The following is a 14,569-nucleotide window of genomic DNA, read 5'->3' as shown; positions in this document are numbered from 1 at the left end:
GAGAAAAGGCATTCATAAGAATCATATGGATATTATGAATAACTCAACAGTCAGATGCAATAAAAATTATACCTAAACAGAATTCCTAATCTAAAGATGTTTGATATTAAATGTTTTCAAATAGAAACTCAAGTAAAAAACACCGATGAAAATATGCCAGAGAAAATAGACAAAGAGATGGAAAGAAAATAAAAACACAAATTACCAATTGAAATAAACAACAAAATAACCAATTTTTATAAATTGTAGAGAGATAGAGAGACAGATAGAAGAATAGTATTTTTTTGCATAAATCATAAAAATGTAAATATATATGATTTAAAAATGATTTTTGATATGTTTTTTTTTTCGACAAATTCTGAATATTGTAGTTTTTATATTAATGAATGAAATTTCTTAAATATTCAAAATGATTCTTGTTGTTTGTTTTCTTAAATCAATTTCTCAATTAAAAAGCTAAATTTTAGTTTTCAACAGAGTTTTTGTAGTTTCAAAAAAAAAAAGGTTTACTTTATTGTATTATATTCATGAAAACACGAATATTTAATTTTAATGTTGATTTTTTTTTCAAAAATTAAGAAAAACGACACGTCACGACACGTATTAGGGCAAATATGTGCTGTTTGATACATACATAACGTACCCCTGACGGGGGCAGCCCCGTCAACTTGAAGACGAAGATTGGAGGCCCTCCTTGAGAATCTCACGGTGTGCCAATTGTTATCATTGAGCACACCCTGTCCTGCTAATAGATTCTATTGCAAAGTCAAATTGGGGGGGATGGTAAGAAATTAGATATCTCAATAGTTAATTGGTAGATGTCTTTACCTTCTCACGGTCACCCAATCTTACACTTGCCCTCACACGTCCAGCTACAAGAGCTAACTCCAGACGATCCGGAGAATTTGATTCTGCACTAGTGAGCAGAAGAAGACCCACTGGGCGGGCTGTCTTGAAGCGTAGGATGAGTTCTTCTGTTTGAGTACGTGTACCTTGAGTACCTCTTGGCCAAATTGTCATGTGTTGAGATCCATTGAATGCCAGAGTAGCAGATTCTGCAATTAAATTTTTAAAGCATTTCCAAAGAATTCTCACTGAAAATTCCATTGCATTCTTTTAAACTAAAATTAAACGCATATATACGCCACGAACTCAGACAATCCCTTCTAATATCAGTAAATTAATAAATTCCCAAAATAGCAAACAATCCTATAAATTCTTTATAAAATTGCTTTTACAGATTGATTTTCATTGTTCAAATAAATACGCTCCACCACAACATGAGATGTTTACTATTTACTTCAGCTATTTCTCTCCTTTAAACTTCAATATCCAATTCCAAAGCCAAATGATTAAAGTTTGCAAACAGGAATATTTATTGCAAATTGGAAATATTCCCCAAAAGATAGTGTTCATCTAATTAAGTGAGATTCTTATTAATTTCACGTGTTGCAGTCGTCAGTAAAATTAATGTCCATAAGCTCAAAATTTGTTAAAGGATTTGTTGCAACTAATAAATAACAAATAGAGGGGGGCGGGGCATCTTTGAATTAAAGCAGCTTTAAAATTGGGTTTGTGTACCTAAATTATAATCATGGTATGGTCCAGTTCCATTTAAAAATAGGAGAAAAAGCCTTATTCAAAAAGTACCCCAATTTAAACGTTTCTCACTTTCCCTTTTTAATAAAAAACTTTCTTAATCGTTCTTTAAAGTGTAAAGCCATATAAGAAACAAGTATATAAATAAATCCATCCCTTTCTCTAGGATAATTAAAAAATCGGTAAAACCACCGTTAAGGGCCTAAGGCGAGGGCCTAGGGCGAGGGCCTAGGGCGAGGGCCTAGGGCAAGGGCCTAGGGCGAGGGCCTAGGGCAAGGGCCTAGGCGAGGGCCTAGGACGAGGGCCTAGGGCGAGGACCTAGGGCAAGGGCCTAGGGCGAGGGCCTAGGGCGAGGGCCTAGGGCGAGGGCCTAGGGCGAGGGCCTAGGGCGAGGGCCTAGGGCGAGGGCCTAGGGCGAGGGCCTAGGGCGAGGGCCTAGGGCGAGGGCCTAGGGCGAGGGCCTAGGGCGATGGCCTAGGGCGAGGGCCTAGGGCGAGGGCCTAGGGCGAGGGCCTAGGGCGATGGCCTAGGGCGAGGGCCTAGGGCGAGGGCCTAGGACGAGGGCCTAGGGCGAGGGCCTAGGGCGAGGGCCTAGGGCGATGGCCTAGGGCGAGGGCCTAGGGCGGGGGCCTAGGGCGAGGGCCTAGGGCGAGGGCCTAGGACGAGGGCCTAGGGCGAGGGCCTAGGGCGAGGGCCTAGGGCGAGGGCCTAGGGCGGGGGCCTAGGGCGAGGGCCTAGGGCGAGGGCCTAGGGCGAGGGCCTAGGGCGAGGGCCTAGGGCGAGGGCCTAGGGCGAGGGCCTAGGGCGAGGGCCTAGGGCGAGGGCCTAGGGCGAGGGCCTAGGGCGAGGGCCTAGGGCGAGGGCCTAGGGCGAGGGCCTAGGGCGAGGGCCTAGGGCGAGGGCCTAGGGCGAGGGCCTAGGGCGAGGGCCTAGGGCGAGGGCCTAGGGCGAGGGCCTAGGGCGAGGGCCTAGGGCGAGGGCCTAGGGCGAGGGCCTAGGGCGAGGGCCTAGGGCGAGGGCCTAGGGCGAGGGCCTAGTATCAAAAACGTAACAAAAACTATCGTGGTATCTTGAATGCCTAATTTTATTACTCTGACTTATTATCGATCCATTCCAGAAAGCAAAGAATGGTAAAAAGAACTTACGCTGAATGGAAACTTAAATAATTTATTTTAAAGTTAAAAGTCAAAAAAGTCACTAAAAATTTTGTTAATATTCTTTGAAATATGAAGTAAAAAAATTATTTTGCAATTGAAAAATAAAAGCAACTCATAAATTCTATAGGACGGATGCCAAAAATGAAATACTTCATAGTGCATTTGCAGCGCTTCTTTGTCGTATCAGTAGCGCACCTAAGGGGGTGCGGGAGGGGCGGTGCCCAGGGCGCGAGCCTCTAGGGGCGCCGATGTTCCTTTTTTTTAGACAACTAAAACCTGACCCTTTATTCTTTTCATGTTGAAGTAAAAAAGATTTTAATAAAATAGACTCCGAGTCTTTCTGGAGTGCCCCTCTAGTTCTTACAATGCCTTTTTTCCTTATAATTCTGTAAAATTTCGCGTTGAAATAAATTTAAAAAACTTTTAATTTCTTTACGAGACTTTCTAGGGCGCTCCTCTAGTTTTGTGGTCCTAGTTTAAAATGTATTTTGTCCTTATCTATCAAAATTTAGCGTTAAAGTAAAGAAAAAGCTTTTTTAATTCTCTGACTTTCTGGGGCGTCCAATTGTTCTAAAGACTTTCTTGGCGCCCATAAAGCTCTCAAAAAGCATTTTGCCCTTATATTTTTGAAAGATTTCATGTTGAAATAAAAAACGACACTTTAAATTCCTTCAGGTGCTTCTTGGGGGCGCCTAATTTCTTGCAGAGCTTTCTTGGCGCTCTTCTTGGGTCCTAAAATGCATTTTGTCCTTAAATTCTTTCAAAATTTCGAACTGAAATAAAAATATACTTCAAAATATTAAATTAAAATTGTGCTGAAAATACGCACAGCTTATGTATGAGATGGTTCAGATTGTGTATAAAACTGGTACTTCTCAAATATTGTGCATGAAATCTGCATAGCTGAAGCATAAAATGGTGTATATTGTGCTGAAAATGCGCACAGCTGTTAAACATTAAACGATTAAGAAAAAGAAAACTGTTAAAAATTTAGATTCAATTTTGTTTGAGCTATACAGGACTTATGCACAATTTTATCCATTTTATTCTTGAGCTGTGGTCGGCTGTACCGGTTTTGACGAGCACCATCTATTTTAAGAAGTCTAACCGCTGTGCGTGCATGTTTTCAGTACAATTTTAACCATTTCATGTTTAAGCTGTGCATGTTTTCAAAATATTCTTAATCAAAATACCATTCTTTAAAATTTTGATTTTTGCTGTTGATGAATATTAAGTATACTACATTCCTGGAAAAGGAGAGCTTCCACTTTTGCGTTTAACTTTTATTAAAAATAATAATTAAAATTTCACTGCATTTTCAAAATTAAACCAGTTACACTCAAAATTAAAAGTTCAATTTTTCAAGGAATATAGTATAGTCAATGATACTGATAAACAGTAAAACCCCCCGCTCGAATAATTTTTACCGTGGTGCGCCTTCGCGTACAACCGCACCCCCCGCATAAGTGTCCTAGATACGCCACTGTGTCGTATTAATACAAAATCAACCAAAATCAACTAGTACTATTAATTTTTTATTGGATTATTACAGTGAGTACACTCTTTTAAAAAATAATTTTCAAGATTCTTATTTTTCTGATTTTCAAATGAATTTCATTGATTTACCTAATTCAATATTCGCTTTTGCGTGATTTTTTTCTGTCGATTTGCTTCTGAATGGCCGGACATATTCATAAATTTTCTGGGACTCTGTATTATTTCCAGAGTACAGTGCATAAGATGGAAATCTTCTTTTCAAATACTATACTTGGGATAAACTGGAATGGAAATGAGAATTTGTTGTTTGCATCGACCATTGTCTTATTTGAATTTCTTTTGTGTTAGCATTTAATGGAATAGTCGGTTTTATCGTCATTTGAATTTGTATTTAATTGAATTTGAATTGATTTTATCTCGTTCATGATCTTTCCCATCCGCCATGCGTCTACCGCCGTCTTAGCGTTGATTCCAACCACTGTCTTTTCTCTGGTTGTATGTTTCGGTTTAACAATATGTTTTTCATTTCATTAGGGCTAGGCTAGTCAAAAAGAGCGGGCAAGATTGCCAATCTAATCTAATCAGCTGGTATGGCAATTTAATTTTAACCTAATTTCAAAACTTCTCATAATCATCACTATACCAGAAAAAAATCTAGTATGTTAGCATAAGTAATTTGGATTAAATAATAAAAGTTAAAATTTCAGATTTGAGATTTTAAAAAGAATTTGATCATTTAAATTTGCAAGTCCTGATGGGGCTCACCTAAATAAAATTACAAACTTAAAGGGAAATTGGAGAACTAAAGGTGCCACCTATTTTTCACTTCATAAGAGAGTGAACCGTCCACGGGGACTGATGCTCACTCACTGAAGACTGAGGACAATTACCTAAAGCGGTCCTCAGACTAGAGGTTTAGCCCAGTTCCCGACGGTTTCAAAATCCTAAAAGCAACTAATTTTATTGCTTTTTGTGAACCTTATAGGTAATTTGTCCTTAATACAGTAGACTCTCTCTCAAATTGGCATTTGGGGCTAAATGTCATCCGGTTTAGCGATAGAATTGAGCGTTAAAGCCTTTGTAAATTCAACAAACAGCGCTCAATTATAAAGAATCACGATAAAATAGGAAGAACTATAGCGAATTTGAGCGAATTAGCTTCATAATTAAACGTGAAAATTGTCAACAAAATTTGTCGCCCGATTGAAAAAGAGCCGTTTGAGTGAGAGTCTACTGTAATCCAATCCTAAGTAAAATTTTAACCTTTAAATATTATTACCTTTCAGCACCCATAAGGATGGTAGGGGTTGGGCGTGTCAAAGGAATAGAGAATTAGGATTGGTGGGTTATGACTGGGTTGACATGTGCCAAATAGGCCGTACGCTCTACAAATTTAAATTTAAATTTAGTTTTTAAGTTTTAGTTTTTGTACCAAATGTGAATACGACAATGGTCGCTGCAACCGACGTATTATAAAACTGCGAGTATTGATAAGGCATAAGTCAATCAGTATTATAACTTTTGACAAATAGGTTTGCAGCTTAAATCAAGAAAACTAGGAATCTGAAAAAGTGAAATATTGCTGCAAAGAAACATCATTCTGATATATTTTTCTTCTAAAGTTTGTTAAACTGTTAGGGGCGCTTCATCAATTGGTTGTCATGTTTTACAAATTCAAATATCTCAATTTCTATTCCACTTACTTTAAATTTTAAAATTTCAGGACACATTTGAACCTAAATTTTCTTCATATTTCTTATTAATTCACACAGTTACAACTAGATGTTAACGATAATTTGCAATATTTCGCAAATTCAACCCTAAAGTTCGTGTTTTTTCCCCAGAAATCAAGTTCCAAAGTCTGACCGTATTAAATTTACAATAAATTAAAAATTTTACCGACAATAAGCTAATTTAGTTTTATCACTATCTTCCTGCTCTTGTTTACCATTTTGCCCTTCACCATTGGTTTGCCTAATTAACAATTCTGTTGTTGCAATGCAATTCCGATAAGTTGTTTAAAATCGCTTCAATGGTGAATTTAATGATGCAAATTCATTGATCGAAATTGATGGTTTGTTTTGAAAGAATAAATAAATAAAATTGCTCTTGTACAGATTAAACACTGAATTTGTAATGCAATTTACATTGTCAGTTGTACTGCATTTCACTTTCAAATTAAATGGTACCGCGATGTAAACTATGTAATTTTCCGTTTTTGAAAGCAATTTATTATTTCACCGAATAATTGGTTCTATTTAGGATCCCACGTACTTTGTGAGATGAATATAAATTTGATGGTAATCCATCCAAAACTTAATAAAATTACTCTAAAATAGGCCACTTTTGATCCAAGGGGAATCGTCAACTTGTGAACTTAACTATCGAATGGGGAAAATGTTGCTTCTTTCACCGTAAGCCATTTAAAGTTTCTTCAATTCTCCTGGCACCGTGGAAAAGCTATATTGCGCCCCTTATGCGCAAAAATTGATACAACTTCCGGCGGAAGAAAAGTTGGATATAGAGAGTCAAACGAATTTATACCAAGAGATGCACTACAATTTTTCCTTCTCCATTCATTCTCCACTACCCATTCAAACTATCATAAATTGACTTCCGATTGACTGTAAATGTTAGGTATAATGTCATTTGTACGATATAAACTCGATTAACCTGTAAATTAGATTTCTATCCTTAATCACCTATACCTGAATGTCTATTAGAAGGATGGGAAAAAGCAGTTTTTGGTATATTGCTGCAATTTTGCAATAAATTTAGAACCATTTAATTTTGCTCCCGAACCTTTTATCATTCAGTCTTCATTACTACACCTAACATATACAACAACCCAAATTTTATGAGTTGCACTCACTCGTTCATACCTTGAAAATAATCCAAAATTACTCCAAACTCACGGACAAAGTTGACTAAAATTATTGTTAGAATTAAAATGCCTTCAATTATCTTTGTTTAAATAAACGATTTCTTTCCTTACACTAAATTTTCCTAAATTTTTATTTAGGCTTCATAGAGAAATTATGTGGTATTATTTCATAATTGTTAATAATTTTGTTATTTATATATTCTCAGTGTAATAATGGTGATTTTATCGATTTTACTTTTACTTTTTCTTCGTTTCAAAATCCTGTTTTTAAACTAAAAGTACAATATGCTAAAAATATTTTCCAAAAATGTTAGGTCAATCGTATTAAAATTACACTCTATTTTTTGAAGCCAGTGGTCACGATTTCTCTCAAATATACAAATTTCATTGAAATCCTGCACACTACCACTAGAGAGGACTTATTAAAGGCTCAATTGGAGGATTTTTTTCTTTGATAGCAACCCATTTAAGATAGCAAAACATTTCACCGATAAAATTGTGCAGACTGAGTTACACTATAAATCTGATATGAGCGTTATGACTTACACTAACAACCACAAAGTTAGTTGTTTTTTTTTTAAAACGATTTCCAAAATTAGGCCCTCATATTATAGCTCAAAATAACACAAAATAGCTCAATTTTGGAATTTATCTGGCGGTCCGTGGTGCAACTGGTAGGGTAAGTGTGCCAAATTTCGGCATAGTTGCATGTAAGCACCGAAGTCCTAAGTTTGAAATGCAATATTTTTAATTCATATTGATATTTTTTGTTACTTCCTTTTCGGGAGAGTTGTGTGGAACCTTGAAGACTAGTTTATCATCTTTGTTTTCTTTAAATCACTTCCTAAAATATTGAAAAATTTATAATAATATGGACATTGCTTTGGGTGGTATTCCGGCCACTTTGTGTGAAATACCGGCCACATTTTTCTGACTACCTTTTGTGACGCAACGGATAGAAAATTTCAAAACGTCAGACGGAACGAGTTTAATATTTAGTTTAATACGTTTATATAACCCACAAGCCCTGAGATCTTCCGTGTAATTTGTCCTGAAGACCTGAAAAGTAGCATCTCAAATTTACGCGCAGATTCCCGTAGCAATTTGCTCTTCCTGAACTCTTTCAATGCCTTTTCCACATCATCTTTTTCATAGAAGCGATGGCTATTTTCTCTGGACATTGTAGAACTCAGAAATTGAAATAAAAACAAACACAAAATGAATAAGAAATTTAGGAAAGCAAAAGATGTTGTCGGAATAGGCAACACTACCTCACCGGAGGGACGCTCACAAAGAATATACTTTTTTACGCGAAATACAGGATCCAGCTGGGAAATTTTACTCGAAATTTAAAGATATATTCACTATTAACATTAACAGAAACAATCTTTAATGAAAACTAATCAATTTTCATGAAAAACACCAAAGGAAAACCTTTTGCACTTCACAACAAATCATAAGACTGCTAGAAACACAATCGATCTGTCACATTTTTTGTAAGACTGTTTCCGCACTGAGTTTTTACAACTCAATTAAAATTCAAATTATACCTAAAATTTAACGATCTTTGTGTTAATACATCCTAAAATGAATAAATAATTTAAAAGCAAAATGAATTAATTGACTATTCAAAGATTACATACATAATTTTAATTAATTTATTTGCATGGCCGAAATTACACTCAAAGTGGCCGAAATTAGAAGCTGGCCGAAATTTGGCACACTTCCCCTAAGAACTTTCGGCTCTTGAACGGTGAGACCCCTGACTCGACTGTTGCAGTTGTGAGATCGAGTCCGGCCCGGTGTATAAGATTGAATAGTCTAATGCGACATTTTTTACATTGTAAACTGATAAAATCAACCCCCTGGAAAGTTGGCTTTTTTGTATGCAGCTATTTGAAGCCAATTCCTAAACTGATCTCAGACTCAGCTCACAGTGCTCCGAGGAAAAAATTTATTAAACAAAAATTTAGTATATTTATCTCTCCATACGGAAAGGTATCTTATAATACGGAAAAACTTCTCACTTTTTAAATATTTAGCATAACGGTAGTGAATGCAAAAAAAATCCCATATAAATTTAAATCGAAGTATGATAAAGTGACTTCAAATTTCAGGCAACTTGCCGGGGGGTTGGATAAAATGTTTGTAAATCGTATAGAGGAAACTGGAGCACTACAGGACATGGGGCAGAACCGAACAGTGATTTTTATTTCTAAGTTACTCAGTTAAGTACCGTTCGGTACTTGGCTTGTTTAGTAGATGAGAAAACGAACACTTTGTCACCGTTTCTGTGGAAACAGAATTATTCGGCAATTCGCTCAAAATTGATACCTTTCAGATGAAAATAACATCGATGGTTTACGTATAGGGGAAACTGGGGCACCACCAAACACGGGGTACCACCAAACACTAATTTTTATTTCTAAACTACTTGGACTATTTCGACTGTTCCTTCAGTGGACAAGCATCCCTATAGTATCTACGAATTCATACGGGTCTCATCCTCTGACGTTTAATATCTAATTAAATAATCGCAGCGTTCGGTGGTGACCCAATGTCCCCTAATGTTCAAAATGGCCAGAATGATCCGATTGATCAAAATAAATAAATAATGAATATATTGGCCATATCATTTATTTAAAATATGCTTTTATTGAGAATCGGATTAAAGACTAGGGAAAATTAAGCTAATTCGAAACCTTCTCCAAATGGAAATTTTTCGCTACTCCAAATGGAAACGTCATTGTTTTCATGATAAATAAAGTACTAAATTACTATATTTAATTATTTGCTATACCTCAGTTTCATTATATAGTTAATTTTGCTCCCAATAAAGTGAAAATCCATTCATATTCACAAATTTTAATTTGTTAATTTCTCAGAAAAATTAAAAGTGTGCCTTTTTACAATTGAATTTTTCATCGATCGACCATGTTTTTCAATGAAAAACACAATGAGGTGACTGTTGTTTATTCGTTTCGTTTAACATTTATGTCATATTTCTGGCTAATTTTAGTTAAATTAAGTGCTAATCTTTATTGTTAACGGTACGTGAAGTTTTCAAATTAAATAATTACCTATTTCGAGAATAAAAATCCCGGAAATATGATTTTTTGGAGAGATTTTCTTATTGTTTTAGATGGAAAAGGAGAAAAGACCAAGAATAAGAACAAATCCTGCACTCAGGAGCAACTCAACAAGGCTTTGGAAGCCTTTCGTCGCGGTTTCACTTACACTGTTTGTCTCCAATTAGAAACTTTCCCTTGTCTCCATTTGGATTAATATGTTTCCAATAGAAGCATTTTACGCTTGCGTATTTTTCTTGTATTTAAAAAGTTTTCAAATTATACCTAAAGAATTTTCACTAAACAGTAATATTCTAGAGGAGTCAAGGAGCAAATCTATATAATTTTCTTCAGAAAAAATATGAACTTAATATGTTGAATCTTCTATCAAAGTTAAAGCATCTGGAAATGGTTTTGAATTAGGACATTTACCCTAATCAAACTAAAATTTAATACGGCAAAAACTTTGAATTTCAGATTATTTAAGATATAAACATACTCTGAAAAAATGTCTTGTTAAACGAACAAATGGATTTTGTTGAAATTTTGTTAAAAGGATGTTATTTACCAATTTAACAAAACTTTTTCTTGCATTTTATATTGAAAAACATCCTTTTGACAAACTTTTAACAAGATCCAGTTGGCCGCCGATTTGATAAAACTTTTCCATTTTTTGTATGGAAGAACATCCTTTTAACAAACTTTTCTGGTTAATTTGACAAAACTTTTTTTTTCAGAGTAGCCAATGTAGTAAATATTTTTGGAAACCACTTACCTCGACCACAAGTTGGACCAGTGTAAAGTGTTGCGGAGCAATCACACAGGGGTCTGTTCCATCCCTCAGAGCAGGATCCACCATTCTGGCAGGGAGATACTGACCCACCACATTGACTGGCCACAACATGGCAACTGGGTTTAACAGCTGCCGAATCTTGTTGCCGTGCATAAGCTGCAATATCAATGGCTTTACCATTGAGAATCAAATCTCGCAGGCAACCAACATATCCCTGTCGCAGGGTGGCTGTCCACACAGCCGGTGGCCAGTTAATGCTGGCATATGCTGGCCCCGTACCACCTATATAGAGTGGGCTGTCCAATTCGAGCTGGGTGGAATCACCCGGAGTGCGAAATTCATTCCACAAGTTATCTACTGACACTTTTCCCTCCCGGCCACTCCGTCGTACCACCAACTCATGCCAAACACCGTCATCAACACGACGTCGAGAGGCTCGCACCTTGACAGCACCTGAACCCAAATCCACATGAACGTAGATGTGGCCATTGAGGAGCTCCACAGCAAACGTATCCGACTGAGTGGATGGGGGTGTTAAATTAGAATAAATGACTCTCTCTAAATGTAGTGAAAATGTACTTCCTTACCTTAGGTGGTCGAGTTCCAATGTTCATTACAATTAATCCGTTGGGTTCATTTGTTCGGAATTTAAAGGAAATTTGTCCCTGCTTGAAAGCCTCCCAGGTTGGAAGTGTCTGAAACATTGAATTAACAAAAAAAATCAACCACAGGAAAAATCCTAATTAATAAAAGTATTTAATTTTCGGCAAAATGATTTTTTTCCAAATAAAAACTGATAAACTTAAGACGCAAAAAAGCATCATACGTCCTATAATTCAGAAGAGAAGGCTTTTAAAGATGTTTGTTATAGTTTTTTTTTAAATAATCGTCCTACTCCACGAACATTTTTCTTAATTAGCAATTGGAAAAGTAATTTTAGTAGAAAACCTTAAAGCCAGTTAAAAATGTTTAATTATTTTCGGTTATCGGTGACCGAAATGGGGATTAACTCATAAGAAACACTTTAAAATCCTTTTTGAATTATTTCAAATTGCCAAGAACAACACTTTGACTAAAGCCAGAAAAACTTCCTCAATGCAAAATTGTTGCTAGCTTTCAAAACTTACAAAAAAAATGGAAAGAATACACAGTCTTATGACTTTCGTCTACTTGAAAACTTTAGAAGTTCCTCAATCTTTCTCATTTTGCCTCTTTAAACTTTGAATCCAAAAGTAAATTGCTTCCTCAAGTGAAGCGTGAACAACTTACTACATCATATAACACTTGAATTATATTTTTTCAACAATCTTCTACATTTCAAGTAAATCAAGTATTATTCCGAGTAAAATGTATTGAAACGGAAAAATAGATTTTTCAAAAGACTTTGAAATCTTATTCCTTGAGCAATGAATGGAATAAACTCCGAGAAATGATTAATATTCTTGCCTTCTTTTACTGTCAGGAATATAAAGTGACTTCTATCTAAATGGATTACTGTAACATTTAATAAACTAATGAACTTATTAATAATTAATTTATGCTGGAAAAAATCCAAAAGGAGCCATTCATCTTATGGAATAATTGTCTTATGGAAAAAAACAGTTGATAAAATTGACTTACCAAATGTGACGAACGAGTGGTAAAAGTCACGGGGTCTTGGGGATCTCCGGAAGGACACATGTAGTCAACTCTTCCGGCGACTTGTATCAATTTGGAGCCAGTACGAGCTAAATCGATAAGATTGAGTCGAAGAGTGTCTGCTGAGAACTCCACCTTCCGCAAGCACCCCACGAAGTTGTTGTGCACACGGGCACCCTGCAGTGCTCTTGGGTTAACAGCTCCACCCACGTAAACTCTCGAGGAGGACAACATTGTGAATTTCCCAGCAATATGGGAGTGATCAGTGTAAACATCATCCACCACAGCTACCAGCTAATAAGAAATAAAAAGCCAATTGCACTTTTTTGCTAAAAGAACTCCATATAGAAGACTTGATAAATTACCCGGCAGAAACTAGTGATGGAGGAAATTTCCTGAATTCGCCGATGAACAGTGACTTTGTGCCACTGATGGTCATCAAATCTAACCCTCGAGGGTTTGATATGCATCTCTTGTTTGCCATTGGCAAGACCCATAGTCAGAGACACTCCACCATCACGTAGAGCTAGGTTGAGATAATCTGTACCATGCCCCGTATAGAAGAGCAATCCATTTGGCTGTCTTGTTCTGAAGTACAGCGAAATGGCATCTTGAGCACTAACAATGGGTTCTCCACCTGTCTGTCCCAGGTCATAGGAGAGAAATTCTGTACCACGGAAAGTAGCTTCTGATGGGGCTTTATCTACAAGGAGATAATACCAAATCATGCATCAAATTAAATTAAAACTATTTTGAAAAGCAACAGACATATTGAATTATTTTTCATTAGAATCTTATTCACAAATATTGTATAGAATCAGTCTTACGAGAGCTATTGGCATAATAGAAGAACTTTCTCTGAATCTTAAATTCAAATTTCACAAACTTTCAAATAAATTATTCTATTCAAAACGTGATATTCTTAGTCCAACAAGTTCTGTTGAGTGAGAATATAGTACAAATATGTAAAAATATTCAAATCATATTACGCATTTTTTTCTATAAATGAGACATCAATTGTACAAGGATATATATATTGTAAAATGTCGTGTGCCTCTTTGAATTCAAATGATTTATTTTTACAAGATTCTTCTCACAATAATTTAGGGCAGGGTCATATTGATTGAACATATTGTCACTGTCAAAGTTTTCTTATTGGTTTTTGAAAAAAATTAGGTCAGTAAAATTATAAAATGGGTAGTAAAATATTTCATTTCGGTCTGTAAATAAGACGGAATTGATCAGAAAGTATTTTTGATTTTTGAATCCAAGGATTTTAAAATTGAAGAACAATTCTTAATTATATTTTACTATTTTAAAGCATAAACTTCGTTTCAGTTATGATGTATCAACATCAAGCCTCATGCCCAACGCACAATAACTTTTGTTCAGTAAACATGTTTTTGACATTTCAATGAGAGTGAGTGAGATCTAGATCTAGTCATCTCGCTCATTCTCATGGGAAATTTTGAAAACATATTTGCAAACAAAAGTTATTGTGCGCTGGTCATTATTCTTACTAATATCGATCAGGGACATGACATTTCCTATGTTTCCCATATGTTTCTAGCGAGCCGAATAAACATTTGAGTTTAATAGCTGTTTTCTGTCATTGTAGAATGAATTAGCAAAGAATACTAATACAAAATAAAAGCCAATTTAATAACGAAGAAGCAGCCGAAAACCTTAAATTGGCAACCTACGTAGTTTTGGAGATATCTCGTGAAATGTGTACGAATATCGATGATAATTAATTGTTTATTATTACTATTAGTATTATTAAAAATAAGATAAGATAAGATAAGATTTTTATTATCCCAATGTTCTGTTTTGTGGTTGCATTTGCTGCCGTCTTACCATTACTGGCCTCACCAGGTAATCGGCAGAAACCCTGGGTCGCAGGCCGTATATGCCAACTCATATAATCGAGTGC

General features: G+C 35.9%; 1 protein-coding gene across 1 annotated transcript in view; it reads right to left on the bottom strand.

The window, feature by feature from the left end:
* Positions 1 to 14,569, bottom strand: part of LOC129807596 (neurexin-1) — a 79,901-nt gene that overhangs the window by 33,166 nt on the left and 32,166 nt on the right. Inside the window, exons 7-12 of the mRNA XM_055856978.1 lie at positions 13,002 to 13,339; positions 12,619 to 12,930; positions 11,586 to 11,693; positions 10,981 to 11,515; positions 829 to 1,055; positions 644 to 755 (exon numbers count right to left, since the gene is read on the bottom strand). Coding sequence (XP_055712953.1) covers positions 644 to 755; positions 829 to 1,055; positions 10,981 to 11,515; positions 11,586 to 11,693; positions 12,619 to 12,930; positions 13,002 to 13,339 — 1,632 coding nt within the window. The remainder of the gene's footprint in view (positions 1 to 643; positions 756 to 828; positions 1,056 to 10,980; positions 11,516 to 11,585; positions 11,694 to 12,618; positions 12,931 to 13,001; positions 13,340 to 14,569) is intronic.

The sequence above is a fragment of the Phlebotomus papatasi genome, chromosome 1, assembly GCF_024763615.1.
Source record: "Phlebotomus papatasi isolate M1 chromosome 1, Ppap_2.1, whole genome shotgun sequence".
NCBI lineage: Eukaryota > Metazoa > Arthropoda > Insecta > Diptera > Psychodidae > Phlebotomus > Phlebotomus papatasi.
Note: the sequence above shows the minus strand (reverse complement) of the source record. Positions and strands in the feature narration are given on the sequence as shown.